At 40.4% G+C, this 21,617-nt stretch overlaps 1 protein-coding gene across 4 annotated transcripts in view; it reads right to left on the minus strand.

The window, feature by feature from the left end:
• Positions 1 to 21,617, minus strand: part of MVB12B (multivesicular body subunit 12B) — a 226,106-nt gene that overhangs the window by 155,949 nt on the left and 48,540 nt on the right. For 3 of the 4 annotated variants that reach the window (XR_005219090.1, XM_037851011.1, XM_037851010.1), the window contains exons 3-4: positions 7,534 to 7,641; positions 2,511 to 2,607 (exon numbers count right to left, since the gene is read on the minus strand). Coding sequence is in view for 3 of the 4 variants with exons in the window: in XM_037851011.1 (XP_037706939.1) it covers positions 2,511 to 2,607; positions 7,534 to 7,641 (205 nt within the window). In the remaining variant the exon portion in view is untranslated. Of the gene's footprint in view, positions 1 to 2,510; positions 2,608 to 7,533; positions 7,642 to 12,982; positions 13,063 to 21,617 lie in introns of all 4 variants that reach the window. The other variant, XM_037851012.1, reaches the window with a different exon arrangement.

Raw genomic sequence — 21,617 nt, forward strand, 5'->3', positions numbered from 1 at the left:
TATAGAGAATTTTAACAGACATATATAGTACCTTACATTCCAAATCACCAGGACACTTATTTTTCTCTAGTGATCACGGATCTTTCTACAAAAGGGACCATAAGCTGAGACATAAAACAAGCCTCAAGAAATTAAAAAAAAAAAAAAATTGAATATACTCAAAGCACATTCTTCAACCACAATAGAATACAAATAGAAGTCAATAATTTTTTAACTGTAACTCCACTATTTACTTCCTACATGGTATAAAATACACAAACTCTAATGACAAATCAGTGGTTTTGAACTCAATGTAAAATATGTAATTTTAGACAACTATAAAGGTGGGGGAATGGAGGAGTATAGGAACATAGTTCATGTGTCCTATTGAAGTGAAGGTGGTATCAAAGAAAAACAAGATTGTAATGGATTTAAGAGGTTAATTTTAAGCCCCACAGTAAACACAAAGAAATTATCAGAGAATATAACCACAGAGATGAAAAGTAGAATGTGGGTTAAGAGAAATGGGGGAAGGGGCAATGGGGAGTTAAGAAATGAGTATAGGGTTGCTGTTTGAGGTGAAGGGAAATTTCTAGTAATGGATGGTGGGAAAGAGCATTAAAACATTCTAAATGTGATTAATCCCACTAATGGAAGGCTAGGAAGGGGGTGGAATGGGAAGACTTAGGCTGTATATATGTTTCCACAATGGAAAAAAAAAAAAAAAAAAAAAGACAGTATAAATAGATGACAATTGAATGCCAAAGATGAACCTGGATGGGATTGGAGGATAGAGGACAGGTGGCTCAAAGGGACACAGTTGAGACATAAGGAAAGGGAAATATAGAATGTAAGCTTTGTATCATTGTTGAATCTCTTGTACTTCTTAGCTGCGCTTAATGGGATTGCATAAAAGAATGTTCATGGGAAGTGTATACGTGAATCATGGTGTATGTTCAAGGATGTGTGCAGCTAGCTCTCATATGTTCAGAAGACAGAGCAATAGATGATGGATGACAGGGAGGGAGGGAGGGAGATAGGGAGGGAAAGAAATAGCAATGTGACAGCATGTTAAAGTTGGTGGATTGAGCTATTGGCGGAGGGGGGTCAGGGTATGATGGAATTCTGTGTATGGGGTTAGTATGGTTTTTGCAACTGCTCCTATACCTTTGAATTTATTTCCAAAAAAAAAAGACCATTGAACAGATGAGTAGAAAAATGAGGACAAAAAGTAAATGAATGGGGGGCTGGAGTATGGGATGTTTTGGGTATTCTTTTTTTGCTTTAATTTTTATTCTTATTCTTTTTTGTGTATGTTAATGAAAATATTCAAAAATTATTGTGGTGATGAATGCACAACTATATAACGGCACTGTGAACAACTGATTGTATACTGTGAATGACTGTATGGTTTGTGACTATATCTCAATAAAATTGAATTAAAAAAAAAAAAAAGCAAGTCAATGTCCAAAAGTGAGACCATTAAAAAAATAAAAGTACCCTATATAATGTAATCTACTTATTTGTTGAAAATTACAGTTATGTGGGCTCTGTTTAGAAATGGGAAAATCTGATCTATATGAAATGCTAGCAAAAAAAACAAAACAAACAAAAATACAGCAAAAAAAAAAAAAAAGAAAAGAAAAAAAAAAAAAACCCAGCACAAAATAGTGAGTCTGTAACAGGCTAACTATAGAAAAATAAAGTAAGACAAAGAATGAGATATAGAATTTCATAAATGAAATCTATGTTATAAAGAAAGGATTCTCTGTATTTCCCTTTTATTTATTGCTCACTCTTGAGGATATACTTAAGTTGGCTGAAGAGTAGCTTAAAATAAAAGAAAACAAGTTAAGTTACATTACAATCTAAATGAGGAGGCTCAAATATCCAGAGGTTTCCCTTCGCTATTTAATAACTGATGTGCATGACAAGGACCTTGAACACTCCAGGATCCTGAAAAAGCTTCTGATTCATCAACAATTCACTTCTGCTCAGTATCACTCAGTTAGAATGTTCAGCCAAATTCTCAACTCTGTGTACTCTAACTCACATATAATTCTGGTCAGTGGTTCTGACTTCTCTTGTTTGCTTTAAGAGCAAAAAATGGGGACATTATTGCACTGTACTCCCTGGGCATCTTTTGATTTTTTTTTTTTTTCTTAATTTTATTTTGCTTCTGAGTCTTGTGCCAAGTTTGGATTCAGCAATACCAGAGAATGTACTAAAGATGAACTATAACCAGTTTCACTGTTTCATTCCTGAGTAAGCCAATTCAGCAACATCTCTCAGGGAGCATCATCTAAGAGAAAAGGACATTCTTCTCATTTACATGCTGCTACCCAGAATACCCCACAAACTCCTTGGAGGACTGAGTCAGATACGTGTCGAAAGCAGCAGGGCTTATTTGTGGGTCTGCAAATAAGGCCTCCTAAAATGTTTCCAAAGAAAAAAGTACAAAAAAATATCTAAAAATACACCTGGAGGAAGAAAATGTTTATTGTGATGAGAGGTATTAAAGGATGACTCACGTGTGTCCACCGTCTCCTGAATTGGGATGAAACCTACAGGCAGTGTGTCCTTGATGTCAATGAGCTTCATATCCACTAACACGTTCCCTAAATGGCTCTTGGGAAGAAAGGAAAGAGATACAGACTATTAATCTGAAAATGCCCGTGGTAGGTTTGCCATTTCAGCTTCAAGATGCATATTTAACACAGAGACTCTTGCAGCTTCATGACAGCAGGTTAATTAGAGTAGGTGCCACTTAACGTTCTCCAGCAGTTACATAGGAACTTGGGTGGCCCCCGGGAAGGAATTTCGTATGTGGAACCTCAAAGTCACTCACTCAGACATGGCCTTGGTTAGCTGGATGTGCAGCTCCTGGAGGGCAGGAGCCTAGGAGATGCTTTAGACACAACCCAGTGGAAGGCAGCTCTGCATGCACACCTCAGGACCAGGCTGCCACTTGCTTCTGAGCATCATGCCTCAGGGCCATCAGGTTTTAGAAAGAGTAAATTCCTGTGGCACTTGCATCTACATCTGACAGAGAATCTATCACACTCCTCAATGACCGCTAGTCGGCATACTGACAGACACATTTTGGTTGCTAGATACATTTTATAAAATCCCAAGAATCATAAACTAATATGGAGTGAAAGCCCTGATGCCTTAATATTATACATCTAAAATGACATGCACAAAGGCCTTTTAATTTTTCTATCTAATGGTAGTATCTAGGGTCTCTAGTGCAGTTTCCATAATCGGTGTAAAAATATTCTCAGCATACCACAATATTCTTTAATTGGAAGAGAATGCAGCCTGCATTTCAAGTTGGAAATGAGCTCTATAGACACCTACTCTACAACTTGGAGATTTCATTAAAATCTTGTGTAATTTGCGGCTTAGCTCCCCTTCTCTCTAGTCAGAGCCAGTTAGGATACTAGCAATGCACTTTGCTTGCCCACTTTCCAGGAGGTCCTCATCCCTGAAGTCCAGCATGAAGCACACGCTCAGCTGATTCACTCTATATTCCTGGGCAAAAATCGGCCAGCACATCATTCTGATCTCGGCACCAAATCCTCAGGGCTTTATTTCCGTCTTGCTTGGAGAAGAAGGGTTCCATCTCCATCTCTCTGCATGGGGGAGCCAAGTCCCTCCCATCCCTCCATCCTGCACAGAGCCAAGCCTATCTCTGAAAGGTAAGCATGGAATTCTTCCCATCTAAACAAATAAGTTTATAGCAACATATTGGTGAAGATACTTATTTAACATCTGTCTTCCTACTACAGTTAAAGACCCACAAAGGTCAAAGCTCTCTGTTACTACTGTAAACCCAACTTTAGCATAGCACTTGGTACACAGTAGGTGCTCAATAATTATTTGCTGAATAAATTATTTTTTTTTGTGCATTTTTCATCTGAATAGGTCACTCAGAGTCAGAAATCAAATCGGATTTGCTTAGTCAGCAAACCTAAACTCTATAAATAAAAATACTAAAAGCTTATTTAATAAGCCCATTATAAACCAAAAGTACACAAATGAAGGTTGAAACGGCAAGTGTAACTTACAACCACTGCTTTTATGGCATTATTATCACAAAATCATTTCTTTCAGGACAATCATATTTGCTAACAATTTAATACTACATTTCAGGTAGCTGGACCTCAGGAAGGCAATGTACAGTGGTGCAGTACAGCAAGTGGAAAGGGGAAGCCTCACTAATGTGGAATAAATCTCTGAACATGTAGGAAGGGTTTGAACTGTTAACCTAACTAGCAAACATCAGCTGCTTTTAGAATCGCCTGATCTAATACATCATAATTTTTTTCATGGCAGTTGGTTTTCCATGTCATCACTGCTTTCTGAATTGAGAAATTAACACCTGGGTATGTTTTCTTGCCCTGTAGATGGATGGGCATTCATCAATATCCTCCTCGAATGTCTTCTATATGACAAGATGGGTTTTACAGAAGTCAACTGCAAACCACTTAGCGACCTCACCCTCCACACTCTCTACAAATGTCCCTGATCATAAAACTGGAATATCAGTGATGTAGCCATTAAGAGAAGCATCAAAAAACCCTACCATGCATACAAAACATGCAGCTACACTGCCAAGCTTCCCACAGTCCAAGTGTAGTCCCTCCTTGCACCAAGCCGCAGCTGTGCTGGGTTTAATACAGTAGGTCTGCGACACCATTAATTTTGTTTGCTCCTCACCCCTCCCCCACCCCATGCTCTTTTTCATTTCCTCCTCATAAATATGAAGAACGTATTCCCAATCCTTGTTGAGCAAATGATTCATGCCAAAAGCCCAATATGCACTGACTCAGGGTATTTATATTGTCTCTGGTAGCCAGTATTTGCTAGTATACTGTAATTATTTTTGACAACCTTGCATTTAAGGTAGCCACAGATAACCAACTTAATATTCAAATGTTCATAAATCCTTCTGTTTAATATCCTCCCTACCTAATCTATGTATATTATTATTACAGGTAATGCAGAAAGTACAGGGCATGAAAAGTGCAATTAATCTCGATCCTTCCCAAGGAAGCAATGTCACTCCAAAGCCAGGTTTCTGTATTAATAGCATTATTGGGAGAAAAGAATTTAGGTTCCAAAGGAGTCTCCCCAAACTCCTACATTGGGAGTCTCAAGTCACCTAATTAAGAGTCTGTCCAGTCTTGAGATCCCACATCCTTCCTTTACTGTTATAAAAAATTATGCTATGCAAAATATTGGTTCAGATTGCAGGACCAAGGCAGGCTGACTGTACCAGATTACAATATAACTGGTTCCTACTCCACTCCTGGGCTGGCAAATGGGCCCCTGTCACCCCTGTGAACTGGATCTGTTTGAATCCCACTATAATACCCATTCATTCTTTTTCTGAAAACAAATGTACCTATTGCCTACTATGCTATAAAAGAGAAACAGAGATTTCTCCCGTGGCCTTGTTCTCATCTTCTTACATTCCTTTGTCATGTCCCACCCCTGCCATGCCCAGCCCTCATGGAGTAAGATACACAAAGTATCTGCTTAATGTTCAACGAATGTTGACTAGATCAATGTATTTTCTACAACATATTTTCTATAATATGATATATTTGGGTGTCCATGACATTAAGATTAACAAATCCCAGTGACTTCCCTTTGTCATTTTTAGACTTGCCACCGTCCACACTCCAGGGGATGCAGGGCCTCTTCTGGCCGAGATTACTGATACCCTACGGCCCTTAGGGGAAAATTCAATAAAAACAAAGGTACAAAACGATCAAAGAGACTGTAGCTGCACCCCGAGCCATATTTTTACATGAAGCCTCGTCAGTCAAGAATGATGAAGGCTAAGCAGAGGTGGGTGATGAACTCCATGAAACCACTGAGTGGAGAGACAGTGTGAATATGGTTTGGTTCAAATCCTCAGGAGTTTGTCCTTACAGTCCTGAGCAGCAATGAATGCACGGACCTCCTGTAGAAAGTGGAAGCCGACAAAATCGAGTATACAAAAGCTAAACATATAAACAGTCTCAAAATGGAGTTTAATAGATTCTAGGGACACAGGGGCTAAGAGTGCACTGTGTGTGCGGATGTGGGATTAGGAGAGAAGGATGGGGTAATGGGGGGATCCCTATTTTCATGAGTCCGGAGTCTGGAAAGACATCCCCACCTTCAGACCTGCTCCCTGGTGTCTCCTCAGGCAGGACGAGCCCAAGGGAGCTGCTCAGACTCATAACAAGTCTATGGTGCAAGCACCCATTTGCCAGTTCAGTGGTCATTTCGTGGTTTTTAAAATGCACTCTGTACTTTAAAACAAGCATGTATTGTTCTTGGAAGTAGAAAAAACAATTATAGCAATGATTTTTCTCTCAGTCCTGAATATGCTGGGAATGATTCCTGTGACACAGCATCATCAACAAACAGGAACGACCAACAAGAAAAGAGTACAAGCCAGAGAACTGCGGAACTGTGTGACTGTTCACACTCAGAAAACACTGAGGGGACACACAAGCACAGTAATAGGGTGATGGGACAATGAGCCTGTAGAGAAAGACTGTTAGTTTTCTCTTGCACTCTTCTGAATGAGAATGTTTGAAGTTTTTGTGTTTTTTTTTAAACCATGAATCATATATTAGCGCTGTAAGAAAATTCATAAAAATGAGTTGATATTATTTCAAGAAAGAAACATTTGCACTAAAAAGAGACTAAGCCAAAAATAAAATGTTACCTTGCAAATGAAAATCTGACTGCTCCCTGACTGGGGACATGGAAGATAGGTGACCTTGGACACGCACTTAAACTCTCTACACTCAGGCTCCTCATTTATGGAAAGGAGAAGATACACAGGTGACTGAGGATTGAATAAGGTATACTTGTAGAGTACCTAGGAGAAACCTCACCTAGAGTAGATACTCACTAAAATTACTTCCTTTTTTTAAGCCATGAAGTAAAACACCTTACTGGAAAAAGCCTTACTATTTAACTTTAAAATTTCCTAATTTATATGCCCATGTGTTAAAAAAAAAAAAAAAAAAAAAGGACCACACTAAATGAAATCTGCACACATACATACCTACCTGCAAAAATAATGAACTGTCCTAGGTCATACAGAGACTCAGGGAGAAAGAAAAAGTCATTTTGGAAACAAGGCCACATCTTTGGGCAGAATTGATCACACAGGTCCTCCTTTTAACTACACCTCATTTGTCGGCCAGTTTTAGACCCAGCCCCGCTGGAAAATTCTCACATCCATACTACCCTGTGATTCTTTGCTTGGAGGAAAGGTAGGCAATGAGATCTCTGAGAGAAATTTCCTGGTTTCCTTCTGCGAACACATTTTAATGGAATTCACTGTACACTTGGGTACGTGGTTAATAATACTGTTAATAAGTGAAAAACAGCACTAGCTGCTGATTCCACCTAGTTCACTAAAACCACAGATAAATTAATATGGCAATGAAAATAAAGCACAACAAAAAAATGAGAAAATTTTAAACAGGACTGTAAATTACTGGTGCTCACTCAGCAGACAGAAGCTACTACGACACTTACATTTTCTTTGGAAAATGATCTCGTGAAACACAGATATCTGGTAACCTTGGATTTAAATAAGCCGTCTTTCCAGAGGTCAGCATCCACACCATCTGCTGTCTGTGCAACCTACACCAAAGAGACAGAGAAAAGGATCGCAGGTAAGGAAAGATGGAACTGAAGGCGTCTGTGAGCGGCTTCTTTCCTACCTACTCCAATTAACACTGGCCCGAACTCTCATGGCATCTCATTAGTTCATTTCACTAGGCACAGGGAAGAGAATTTCCGAAAGGGAAAAAGGGAGAGTGTGAAAAATACAACTTCTAAAAATACTGTCCCTAGGGAAGGCATTGATTAAAGACACCCTGACAAAAAGAGTTCTAATGAGAGAAGAGCAACTTTTGTTGTAATGGACCAAGAAGGGACAGGATAAGTCAGCACATTAAGTTGCTCATTACCACTTACTCAGGGGATGGTACAGGGTGCAGAAGAAAGTCCAATGGGGTATGAAACGCCACCTGAGAGGGGCACTGCCTATGGTGAGACTGACGTGGCCTCCTGTTCTAGGACCCTGGGGCCAGCCTGGGCCCCTCAGTCAATGGGATTCTAGGGGGAGGGGGAGACACATCAGGAAGACTCACTCCAGACTGTGTCTTCCTGGTACAAGCTCTGAAAGTGGTACTCAAGGTCAGAAACTGTTCCATGAGAGAAAAATAGAAAAGACTCACTTCCTTGTTTATAGTCTCATAAAGAAGCCATTTTCTCAAATACAGCTGTAGAAATTTTCCTCTAGGAAATGTTCAAGGATGAAGCCAGCCTTGATAGGAGTCTTAAAGGGCCTGCACACTGTTTAGATCAAGGGGTTGAGGGGGATATTGGCATAAAGGTCAATGCTTTGTGGGAAAGTTTACGACATTGTGTAAGCGGAGGAAAAGTCTAGAAGAGGCTGGAATTCTACCTATTTCTTTCAAGACTGTTCTATTAAAAGATTGCCAGGGCTTGGTTTGCTCTATTGCTCAGCAACCTAATATGACAATAGTATCTAGCATTGGCATCGCTTATAGTTATCAATCAACCTTCCAGGCAGTGGCCGGAACCACAGGGTGGGGGAGGCATCCGGGGAGACTGAGGGGCAGCATAGCTTGAGATGAATTCTCCAGGCGATCCTCAGGCGATACGTGGTCTGACTTCTTCTCAGCCGCCCTTTTGAGGGTTAGACTTTGTGACCCAGTCCTTGATCTGACAAGCTCCCAACCATTCTGACCAACTGCAGAAAGCACCTCCATTCTTTACACAAAAACCACCTTGATTTGGGAACACGCAGTCTACATACCAAGACACTCTACACAGAGCCTTGTGCCAACAGCCTCTTGCCGGCACACTCACTGGGCAGAGCGTTTGGGGGCTGCAGGACCACAGCAGGTTGTGCACACGCTCCATCAGCGCATTCCCAGGGCCCACCACAGCCTCGCTATCTGAGGCTGCTTCAGAAAAGCAGAAAGGCCAACTGGCAAAAGAAAAAAGCCTTTTTTCAAACAGAACACTTATAAATTAGCAAGTACAACTAAGGGAGAAGAAAGATTCTTATGCTAAATATGCAAATATATTTGACCTGAAAGCTGAAGGAGGAATGGAATGGGAATAACTTTAGGAATTATTTGCTCCAAGTATGTCATGCCCACAGAAGTAAACATGGCTGGAACCCCATGTCAGCTTTTTTCTCCCATAATAGTTATGCATAAAGGCTCTTAGAAAATATGAGATTTAAGGCAATAGTCCCAACTTCTCCATCACCAAGGATCCCTTGTGTTTGTTCTCCTATGGATTCCATGTTTCAAAAGATTTTTGTCTCCCAAACTGCACTTTTTAGTGTATTTCCTCACTTCTGAGATGCGGTCATTTTCAGAAAAAAAAAAAAAAAGAAAGAAAGAAACAGTACTCTATCAAAAATATACACATCTATTTTAAGATACATTCCAATTTCAGAACCATTATAATGGTAAAAATAAAAGATGCTGTAGGAATAAAGAAGTATAGCAAGAGAACCTTACAGTTTCTCTATAATAAATGCATAATTTCTGACAAACTTTTAAAAATGGAGACAGTCTGCAGAACACTGAACTGTTCAGCCTTAGAAGACAGAGCCCTGTTTTTAGCTTTCACCTGGAAAAGGAAGGGAGCCCAGGGGGGACTCTCCATATTTGCAAATTCCAGGACTGATATGCATTCTAAATCAAAGCTGCTGTTTCCAGGCTTTTAAAATGAAGATTCCTTTCACCTACCCCACTGCTAAAAATTTCATTTTTTCTGAATGAAAAGTCACCTCAATAGGATAAAAGGGGTAACAGAGGAATGCAAAGGGAAAAAGCACGCCCTTAGAGAGCCCACCTCTCCCTGCATGGCAGTTCCAGTCCTCCCACCCTCGTCATGAGAAGCATTAAAAACAGACAACCAAAGGCCCAGCTTTGCCCTGAGGCCACAGTTCGTCTGCAGTGAAGTGAACATGTGTGATGGCACCATGATGGAGCCTGCCCTCCAACCCCAGTTGCTTCTATTACACCTTCTGTCCAGAGGGCAGCAAGGAGGGAGAAACAGAGAGAGGTCCTGGAAGGCCTGAGGAAGGCAGCACCGGGCAGAAAGCAGAGGCCCTGAGCCTGAGATAGCAAGGCTGGACGTGCACAGGTAGCGACCAACGCCATGAACTGGGACAGAGCCCTTCCACCCTGTTGGAGTGAGAAGGCCCATTAGAAAGCACTGGGGAATCAGCCCTTTGAATTACACAGGCTAGACTCTCCCTGCCTTGCCTCAGCCACAGCTGTAAGATGTACCCATAACCTTCTTTCCAATTTAGTCATAGAAAGGTGCTTAATAAACTAAATTCTTCCCATTCCAAATCAGATGAGCTACATGTCTAAAGGATACATTATATTTGAAGCATGTAGCTGTACATTCACAGTGCAAAGTGAGGAAACCACAACTGACTTGAGTTGGATTCTAACCTCTGAGTGCCTACAGCCTCCCAGAAGCACCTCTGCAGAAGTTCCCTGTCTAAATTCTGATGATGCAAACTCAGCAGCCAGCCTCAGAGTCCCCGGATGGGAAAGTCTAGGTGGGTGGGGTGGGGGGGAGATGAAGGAAGAAAGGCTCTGTGTACAGCACAGGCAACATGAAAGTCAGAGGCAAACCTGAGCCGGATACCCAGTGGCTTAAGCAAGTCCCTTCCTCATCTGTGAAATGGATACACTGCCACCTCCCTCTTAAGGTCACCAGCGAGGTTAAAAATGATACAAGTAAAGGACCTGCTTCAGTGGTTGTCAGGAGCACTCTCCAAATGACAGTGCTAACATTTCTAAACTAAAAATGAGGACATCTGGTCTGATACCAGAACCAAATATTTAAAGTGATGTCATGCTACATCAGGATTTAAAAAGTCATCATATCAAGGCTTAGCTCCACCCTACAGTCCTTTGGGATCTTGGGATTCCACCCCAGATCTCTGGGACTAAATCTAGTCTCCCTTTTCTCCCTATTTATGCAAATTATATACTTGTGTGATTAATGTGTGCCATGCCCCCTTCTATCTACTGGACTATAAATTTCATAAGAACAAGGACATGCCTGTTCTGATCACCATTTTATCCCCTGCATTAAGCAGTGCTTGATATATATGTGTTCAATCAAAACTTGAAGAAATGAATGAATGAATTAATAAGCAGAAAAGTGTGAAAAATCACATACCCTGCTAGCTATCCAAGTAAGGTAATAAGAATTTTTTAAAATGAAATTTGCAGGACTTAATCAAGCTGAGTGGATTCTCTTCAAAATTACCACTCTGCGGTGTCATGTAACCAAAAGAATAAACTGCCTCATTGTTGAAACGAGTATCTTGTTTGTACCCTGCCTTGTTCCTAAAATGATTAGGGTATGGCCAATGCTTCTGCTGCCTACAGGGCCTCTGGAGTCAGTTTCAGGGCCCCACTCACAAATTCCATTCCCTCTCTTCCTAGTGTTCCTTCCCTGAGTGTAGGAGCCACCGCTGTGAAGGAGTAGGTGGGCCATATAACGAGGAAGCAGCTCCGGTTCTCAGCCTTCGAGTGAGTGCTGGGGATTTCACATCAATGTGGCAGACTGAACCACAGGTTTACCTCTATTCCCTGCTAATATTCTTCTAAAGTGACAATCAAGCAGAGAAACGGAATGCACGGAAATAAAGAGAAAGAGAGGAATATAACACAAGAGAGAGGCCAACAAATGTCTGGAGATGAGGAAGATGCAGGAAGGATGGTAACTGATTTAGCAGAGCAAAGGTGGTTGAAATCTAAGGTCCTGAGGAAGATAACAAGGCTGAGCAATGTGGCCTCACCCCTCAGAGCCTCAGGGTCCAGAGCCAGATATCACTGCAGCAGGGTTGGGGAAGGGCAGTCTAAGTCTGAAAACAGGTGGATTAGAACAAGGTGCACAAACAAAGTGGTTAGTCTCCCAGATCCCCATCCCCATTTCAGATGTGTTTTATGCAGGAACCGAACCAGTGAGGCTCAGGACTCTAGAACACACCAGGTGGTGGGGGGAGGTAAGACTCCAGACTGCAAACAAGGGGATTAACTGTGCACACTGAATGGAAGGACCCCTCCAGACCACTGCCACCCAGCTGCTTCTTCTTTCCTGCTTCTGCCCCACCAGGTGGCCAGACCTTTCCCCTAAATGCTGGATATGGAACGATTCTTCTCTGGAGAAACTAATCAGTGTCAGAATAGACAAACACACACAAATCTTGGGGGGAGGTCTCCTATTACAAAAGCTAGTTCCACCATGCTGCTGTGTAGCCCACCAGCCAACAGGTCCCACCTGTACCTACAGAGCTTCAACTCTATGAGCCAATGCCTCACTCATAAAAATAAACAGACAACAAAGGATAACCAGACAGTGACAGAAAAGTCTCAAACATGAAGGACACGGTCCACAATAGAAGAAAGGGAACTTGAAGGTAGCACAATTATTATGAGAAGCAAAGAATGCTAAGGAACAAACAACCAATCCTATAATTAATATCCACAGAGAGATGAGAGAAGAAGTTGCATCTACCAAGTAAGAACAGACTGCTACAAAAATTTAAAAACAAAAAAATGAACAATTAGAGAACAATATAAAAAGCTTGGAATTTAAAGTCATAGCTAAAATTAAAAGTTCAAAAAAAAGTGCTAGAAGATAAATTGAAGAAACTTCCCAGAAAGTAAAATACAAAGAAAAAGAGATAAACCATAGGAAAGAAAAACTAAGAAAACTGAGGGATCAATACCAGAAGGAGATACATCATCCAACTAATAAACATTTCAGAAAGAGAAATAAAAAATGGAGAAGAGGATGAGCCTCCATATTAAAGAGGCCCTGGGTGTTCTAGCAAGTGAATGAAAAAGACCTATCCCATAGCGAAACAGCAGAATCCTACCAAATTTCAGATAAAGAGACTAACCTCAAAAATGTCCAGCGAGCAGTGACAGGTCACATACAAAGGAATGGGAATCAGAATGACTGGACTTCTCAATAGCAACACTGGGAATTAAAAGACAAGAGAACAATGTCTTCAAAATTCTAAGGAACTCCAGAATGCTATACCTAAACCAATTATCAATTAAATGTGAGGGTAGAATAAACACCTTTCAAACTTACAAAGACTTACTACAGTGGGCCCTTTCTTGGGAACCTATTGAAGGATGCATTAGCCAAACTGGGGAGTAAACTAACAAAAAAGTGATCATGAACCCCAGGAAACAGGGGATTCCACATCACACAGCGAAGAAACAACAGCGTGTGCCCAGCCCTAACTGGAAGAAAAGAAGAGAAGCCTGTGGTGGGTACTCTGCAGGGAAGAGAGGGAATATGGAATTAAGAATTCTTGAAACTATTTAAGCATTTGGAAGAAATATGGATAGGCAGGTGTTGTGTTGGAGCATTCTGAAAAATATGAACAACTGGCATAAAGCTGTTTTAAAAACTAAATCATTAATTTAAAAATTTAAAAATTAATATAAAAACCAATAGGCACCTAGACAACTAAGCAAATGAAAGAAACAAGTCAATTACTAATTCTAAGAAAAATAAAATGTTGTTCAAGCAAGGAAGTGTACTCCTAACACTACTTGACTTAGCAGTATCCAATGTTTGCATTGTTGTAATATTTATACACTGACCACTAATTTACCAAAAATTGTAATACTGCCTTATGGAGGGAGATTACAAGAGAACTAAATGTCTAGGATAGATAAATCAGGAAATAAGCAATATAAGAAATCATTTAGAAATACGGAGATAAAGTGCAAGAAAGAAAAAAAAATCTAGACGAATAGAAAGTAACTGCCTTTGGAGAGTAGAAAAGGTAAAGTGGAGAGATGGGGCAGGGGGCGGCTATATTTTCTTTTAAACCTTTTAGTATTATTTGATTATTTAAAAACTTATTTTGAAATACGGGGAACTCCAGCATACTCCAGATACCCAGCTCCACCAATTTTAACATTATCCACCTTTGCCATTCCTCCTCCCTCCCTCCTTCCTTCCCTTCCTACCTTCTGAACATTTGAGAGCAGGAAGCACATGTCATGCTTCTTGAACACGGGAGACTTCTATGCACTTTTCCTACAAATAAGGATATTCAACTATGGAATCACCTTAAGTATACTTACCAAATTCAAGAAATTTAAAATAGATATAAAGCTTACAGTCTATATTGCCATTTTTTTTTGGCATCCCAATAATAACCTTTTGAGCCTTTTCTCCTCAATTCTTAGATCCCATGCAGTATCATGCACTACATTTAATTGTCATTATTGCTTTAGTTTCTCATTCTTTTTTTAAAAAATTGTGGAAACACATACAACATAAATCTTCCCAACCCAACCCTTCCCATGCATACCATTCAGTGGGATTAATCACATTCACAATGTTGCAATACCCTTACCACCATCCATTACTGGAACTTTCCCTTCACCCCAATTAGAAACCTTATACTCATTTTACATTAACTCCCCATTGCCCCTGCCTCCTACTCCTGGTAACCTGTACTCTACTTTCTGTCTCTATGAGCTGGCATATTCTCTGTTATTTTCTCTGTGATTACCATGAGGATTAAGTTTAACATCCTAAATCTATAACAATCTCATCCATCTTGTTACCAACTTAACTTCAATAGCATACATAAACTATGTTCCTATACTCCTCCATCCCATTATGTAGTTCTTGTCACAGATTAACTTATTTATACATTATGAGTCCAAATCCATTGATTTATCATTACATTTTATGCATTTGCCTTTTAGATCCTGTACGAAGTAAAAAAAAGTAGTTACAAACCTAAAATACAAATCTTTACCAGAGATTTGTATTTCTTCAAGTGGCTTCCTTCAGTCAACTGTCTAGTGTCCTTTCCTTTCAACCTGCAGAACTCCCTTTAGCATGTCTTATAGGGTCGGTCTCAGCTTTTGTTTATCTTGGAATGTCTTAATTCCTCCCTCATTTTTGAATGATAGTTTTGCAGGATATAGAATTCTTGGCTGACAATTTTTTTGCTTTCAGCACTTTGAATATGTTTTTCCACTGCCTTCTTGCCTCCACGGTTTCTGATGAAAACTCAGCATTGAATCTTATTGAGGCTCCCTTGTATGTGACACATTTCTTCTCTCTTGCAGCTTTCAGAATTCTCTCCTTAATCTTTAGCATTTGACAGTTTGATGATAACATAGTATGGTATGAGTCTATTTGGGTTCATTCTGTCCGGAGTTGACTGATATATATCTTAGATATATATATTCATGTCTTTCATTAAATTTGGGAAGTTTTTGGCCATTGTTTCTGTGAATATTCTCTCTGCCACTTTCTCAATTTCCTCTCTGTCTGGGACTCCTGAAAAGCATATAATGGTGTGCTTGATGGTGTCCCACAAGTCCTCAGGCTCTGCTCACTTTTCTTCAATCTCCCTCTTTCTGATCCTCACTTTGGATGATGATTTCAATTGCCTTATGTTCAAGTTCGCTGATTCTTTTTCTGCCAGTCCCAATCTGCTATTGAACCCCTCTAGGGAACTTCAAATTTCTGTTACTGTAGTCTTCAGCTCTGTTTGTTTCCTTTTTATAACTTCTATCCCTCTACTGATATTCCCTGTGTTTCATCTATCATTTTCCTGATTTCCTTTAGTTATTTGTCCATGTTTTCATTTAGCTCTTCGAGCATATTTAGGAACAATTTCAAAAAATCTTCACCTGGAATGTCCCAGGTCTTATCCTCCTCATCGATGGTTTCTAATGCTCTAATCTTCTCCTTTGCCTAAGCCATCACTTTCTGTTTCTTTGTATGTTTTGTAATCTTTTGTCGAAACCCAGATATTTTGATATTTTAGTGTGCTGTCACAGGAATTGAGATACTGAGGTGTCTTTTAGACTCTGAGTCATCTGTTCCTTAAGCTTGTATCCAGCTAGTGTTATGACAGAGTTCTCCTTGAATGCCAGGAGCTAACAACAACAACAAAAAAAGCAAAAATGAAAAACACCTTTTCCAGTCTTTTCAGATTAACTTGTTTGAGTGCTCTCCTTCAGGGTTGACAAAGTGAGTTTAGAGAACAGCTCCAGGCCAAAGCGTAGGTGCCATCCTGATCCTTTCTGAGCATGTGCCTTGTCTTGGGTGTGTGTGTGGCCTTAGGATTTTCTCCATTTACATGGATACGAATGTCCCCTCTTTCCTAGGAAACAGTTTTCTCATGGTCTCTGGCACTGCACTGTATGTCCTACAGCCAGCAATATCTTGCTGCAGGCAACCACTTGACTGCTTTTCCACACCTTTCTGGAGGAGAGCTCTGTGAGCCGCCTTCTACACTCAGGGCAAATTCTGGAACAGCAAGTCCCGCCGGCCACCACCAGACAGATTGGGCCAGACATACATGCCCCCTGTCCCTTCAGAAGCAGGACTAGGGATCTGCACTGATAGTGGGGGCTGGCTCCACACTGGGCTAGTTTGGGGCAGGGGACAGGGGGGCAGCCAGGACACCGAGATTCTACTGCTTTTAAATGGCCTTTTTCTTGATTCTGTGCTTGCTCTGTTACTGCAATTCTTTAACTGTTTTCTGGAGCTTTGAGAAAGATGTTTCTGCCAGTTCTTGTTGGTTATTCAAAACTTCTTGGTTGGGTGGAGATGGAGCCCTGAAGCATCTCCCTATCTGACTTTTTAACTGTACATGTATCATTGTTAAAATATAAAGTGAATTTTAATTTTAAAAAGTGTATATATATATATATATATATCTATATATATCTATATATCTGGGGAAATGTCTTGTGGAAGCCAATACAGGGATTTATTATTCTTTTTACATAAGCCACCACTATCACCACCATAAGGGATGTTCCTAGAGGGGCAATGTGATCACCTCCCTAATTATCCAGTTAGTGGTCCCCAAGGGTATGACAATGTCCAGAGATGCTCTTGCAACTGATTCTAGCCTTCCCCACTGCCTAAAGTCTATCCAAGAGTTAACTTCGGATAGATGCCAGGAGGAGGAACTACAGCACCAACACGTCTTTTTGAGTAGTAACCCCCACCCCCCCGCCCCAATCCTGCAGAATCAGTGACAGGACTTGTACAAAACTTCCAGTAAAGTTTCCTGATCAGGAACTAGTCTCAGCGCCTGTCTCACACAGCCCTGGCCTCTGATTTTCTTCTCTGGTTTTAGTTCAGAGGCCACATTCTGGATCTCGGACCACTGTAAATATACAGCAATGACAAATCAAAATGAGTATTCACGAAGCGCTGAACAGCCCACTGGGAAGTGGGACTGGCTTGCCTGCTGTAAAGGATTCCCTTAGGTTCAATGTAAGAAATCTCCCTGGCTTAAGGGACAGGTAGTTGGGACAGTGATTTTTGCTGAGTAATTACCAGGCATGGTCTAAGCAAGTTACACACATTTTCTCATTGTATCTTCCTGACAATCCAATGACACAGGTACTGTTTTCTGCCCAGTTTACAGATGAGAAAATGAAGCTTGGAGAACTTAAAGTAAACTTACTCTGAGTCACTCAGTGAGTAAGGGAAAAGGCTGGGTCTCAAACCCAGATCTGTGCACTCCTCTGCCTCCTCTACCAGGACACCTCAACTCACAGAAGAAGCAAAGTCAACCCATATGGTCCAAGAAAGGACAGTCAAAACCAGGACACCTGTGGGCCCTGTCTTTGGAAAATGCCTTCCGGGACAGTTGACAAGCCACATGAAGGCCTTCTGAAATATGTCAGAAAGATTCTACCCAACCAGAAAGAATCACTAAGAGTTACTTTATAAATCCATCAGGTATCACCACAGTGAAAGGAAGGTTGGAGCATCCAGCATCAATTCAGCACAGAATCATGCAGAAAAGAAAACACTGGAGAACACTTTTGGAAATATAAAGATTTTGAGAGGTTTGCTTTGATGACATATATATGAAAGAAAACAGTAAAACTAATTTTAATGCTGAAATGACTTACTTATTTTATGAGCTTTAAGTCTAAGATAATAGCCCTAATGGTTTTTAAAGACCCAATACATTCAGGCAGGGTCAATGTCTTAATTAAGTTCTTTTGCTTGCAAGACACAGATGTCATCAAGATGACCCACGTAATTGGGAGAAGGGTGGAGGAGGTAGTGTTATAAGGATGCATGCATACAGAAATCAAGAAAATCCAAGCAACCAGGTCTCAGAAACAGAAAACACGTTTGGTTAATTTGGGGACAACCTTACCTCTCAGGACCTCAATGGGAGGGATGCTCCACCATCATCAAAGACAACTCTCCTGTTTAGTCCATTCCATTCTCCACTCTCAGTTAACCAGCTTACCACCCCTCACCCCCTGCCCACTCTCTGCTTGTAAGCTTTTCATGCTCATAGTTTCTGCTCCCCAATAATTTCAACTTACAAATGGTAATAATAATAATAATGTTTTACTGAGTACATTCTATGTGCCAGGTATGGCTCTAAGCATTTTATTCTCATTAAGTCATTAGTATAAGTCTTTCATTTAACACAACAACCCTAAAAGTTAGGTACAATTATCATCTGATTTTACAGATGAGGAAACTGATGAACAAAGAGGTTCGTTAACTTGCCCAAGGTCGCACTGCATAAGCAGCAGAGCCAGGAAGTCTGGCTCTAGAACATATGGTCTTATCTACAATCCTGCAAAGCCTCCCTAGCTTCTCTCGGCAGCACAATCTTTTGGCCTCAGTCCCCACTGCCCCCGATTCACTCTGCACAAGCATGACTGGCCCAGCATGGCTTATTCTTTTCCACACCAGTTCACACTGTGGGTCACCACCCCACCTATGAATCCACCCCACCTATGAATCCAGATGCTGACTTCTGGTTCAGTCAGTTGTACAAGGGGGTCTCAGTTCATCATAGGTGTGCTACTTCACACCCTTTAACAGTAACCATGAGTCATTATGATACTCAAAGAAATCAATGGAAAAAATATTACCTTCTGAATGGCAAAAAAAAAAAAAAAACTATAGGAGACATAGGAAAACACTAACAAGATTTGTGCAAAAACTATGAGGAAAACTATAAAGCCTCAGTAAAGCACATAAAAGAAAACTATAATAAATGAAGAGACATAGCATGACTATGGATGGGAAGCCTTGATACTGTATGTCAGTCTCCGCAAGTTATTCTATAAATTTAACAGAATTCCGATTAAAACCCCAATTGAAGTTTTGGAAACCCCCGAAATGTTAGAAAGTTGGTATTATAAAGTTGATCTAGAGAAATAAATGATTAAGAATAGCCAAAATATTTTTGAGAAAGATCCAAGAAAGACGTGGCTTGACCTGCTTGATATTAAAATGTACTACAAAGTTACAGTAATTAAAACAGTATGGTGCTGATAAAGGAACGGACAGCTTGATGAAACCACAGAATTTAAAGACAGACCCATCAATATATTGGAAATTGGAATGACAAAAGTGAAATTTCAAATTAGTAGGAAAGATGGGTTCATCCATAAATGGCATTGGGACAGCTCACAATCCATTTGGAAAAAAGTATTTAGATACAAGCTCACACACATGAATAAACTGTAAGTGAATTAAGGATTTAAATACCAGAGATAAGTCTAAAAAAATTCTAGATAAAAATCTGTGAAAATATATTTGTAATCAAGGGTTGGGGGAAGACAAAAATCAAAAGGCACTGACAAGACAGCAAAAACTATGTGCAGCACGCAGTATATAACAGACACAAGGTCAATCTTGAAAATGAATTCCCAAACAATGTCTTTAGGAGTACAAATGTGTACAGTTCTTCTGGAGGAAAGGTGGCAACTGATAGCTCAAAATTCAAAAATTTACCTAGAAATTCCTCTTTAAGAAATCATTAGAGGACATAATCAGACAAGGGTACAAGGCATATGTAAAAGAACATTCATTGCTATTGTTTGTAACAAAAAAAAACCCTGCAAACAACCCAAGTATCTATCAAAAGGAAATCTGGCTCCTATCAAAAGTGTATTCGTAGTTAAATAAATAATGGTATGTCTCTACAATGGAATAGTATTCAGTTCTTAGAAAAGGATGAAATACATACAGATACATAGAGCGAGAGAGAGAGAGAGAGACTTATGTCCATGATACGTTAAGTGGGGGAAAAATCTGCTTACCAAACCGTATATGAGAAAGTATTTGTAAATAGCTCTTAGAAGGCAAAAGGAAAAAGACAAACACTCCAGTCAAAAAATGGGCTAAGGCCAACAACTAGCAATTCATAGAAGCAATACAAATAGCCAATGAACATGAAAAGTATGTTTGACTTGGGGAATTATTAAATTCAAATAACAATATGATGCTACCTTTCCTTTATCAAATTGACAAAGATATTTTAAATAGGATGGGGTTATAGTTTCCTGGCTGCTAAAGCAAATACCATGCAACGGGTTAACTTACACAATGGGAATTTATTGGCTCCCAGTTCTGAAGCTAGGAGAAATTCAAAATGAAGAGGTCATCAAGGTGATGCTTTCTCCCAGAAGACTGTGGCATTCTGGGGCTGGCTGCCAGCGATCCTTGGTCCTTGGCTTTTCTGTCACATGGCAATGTACATGGTGGCCTCTCTTAGCTTCTCCCTTGTCTTCTGGGTTGACTTTCAGCTCTGGATACCCCTTGTGGCTTTCTCTCTGTGTGTGGACTTCCTTATAAGGTCTTCAGTAAGAAGAATAAGACCTATCCTGATTCAGCTGGGCCGCATCTTAACTGAAGTAACCTCATCAAAGGGTCCTATTTATGATGGGTTCACACCCAAAGGAATGGATTAAGCTTAAGAACATGTTTTCATGGGGTGCATAGCTCCAAGCCCTCACATTTGGTAACACTCAGAGCCAAAGAGGCTATGGGAAAATGGGCACACTGATTACTGATGGAGTGAGTATAAAGTGGTACAACCTTAAATTAGATTAATTTGGCACTGCATATCAAAAGCCTTAAAAATGTACATGCCCTGGGACCTAGGCATTCTACTTCTGGGCAAAGAGTCTAAGGAAATGATCAGTTTTATGTACCAGAATGCAATCATTCATTTGTCCATTCACCTCATGTTCTAGGAGCTGAAGACAGAGTGTTGAACAGAGTTGGTAACTGACCCCACAGAGATTGCATTCTAGATGGGGAAGACACATAAGAAACACCTAAGTGAGCAAAAAAATACATGCAATAATTTTAGAGAGCAGTAAGTGCCTTGTATAAAATAAAACAGGGTAATGGGTAGAGAGACTTGGGGGGGGGCTTCGGATGGAGGGGTAAGGGAGGTCGTCTCTGAGGGGCTGTCCTAAGGGCTGACACCTGGATGAGGGGAAGAAATAGTCCTGCAAGACTGGAGGAAGAGCCACATGGGGGCAGGAAGGGCTCCTGCAAAAACAGGGAAGTGGAAACAAGCCTGATGGGCTCAAGGACATAAAGGAGGGCTCTACAATCAGAGCCCAGTAAGATGGGAAAATGTTATCTATATGTTCATTAAGGCACAGTTTATAAAAGCAAAAATGGGGAATGATAAATTTCTAATGATTAGAAAACATCTTTACAACGGACACCTCGGGCCATTTTAAATG

Source organism: Choloepus didactylus, chromosome 10, assembly GCF_015220235.1.
Source record: "Choloepus didactylus isolate mChoDid1 chromosome 10, mChoDid1.pri, whole genome shotgun sequence".
In the NCBI taxonomy this organism is placed as follows: Eukaryota; Metazoa; Chordata; class Mammalia; order Pilosa; family Megalonychidae; genus Choloepus; species Choloepus didactylus.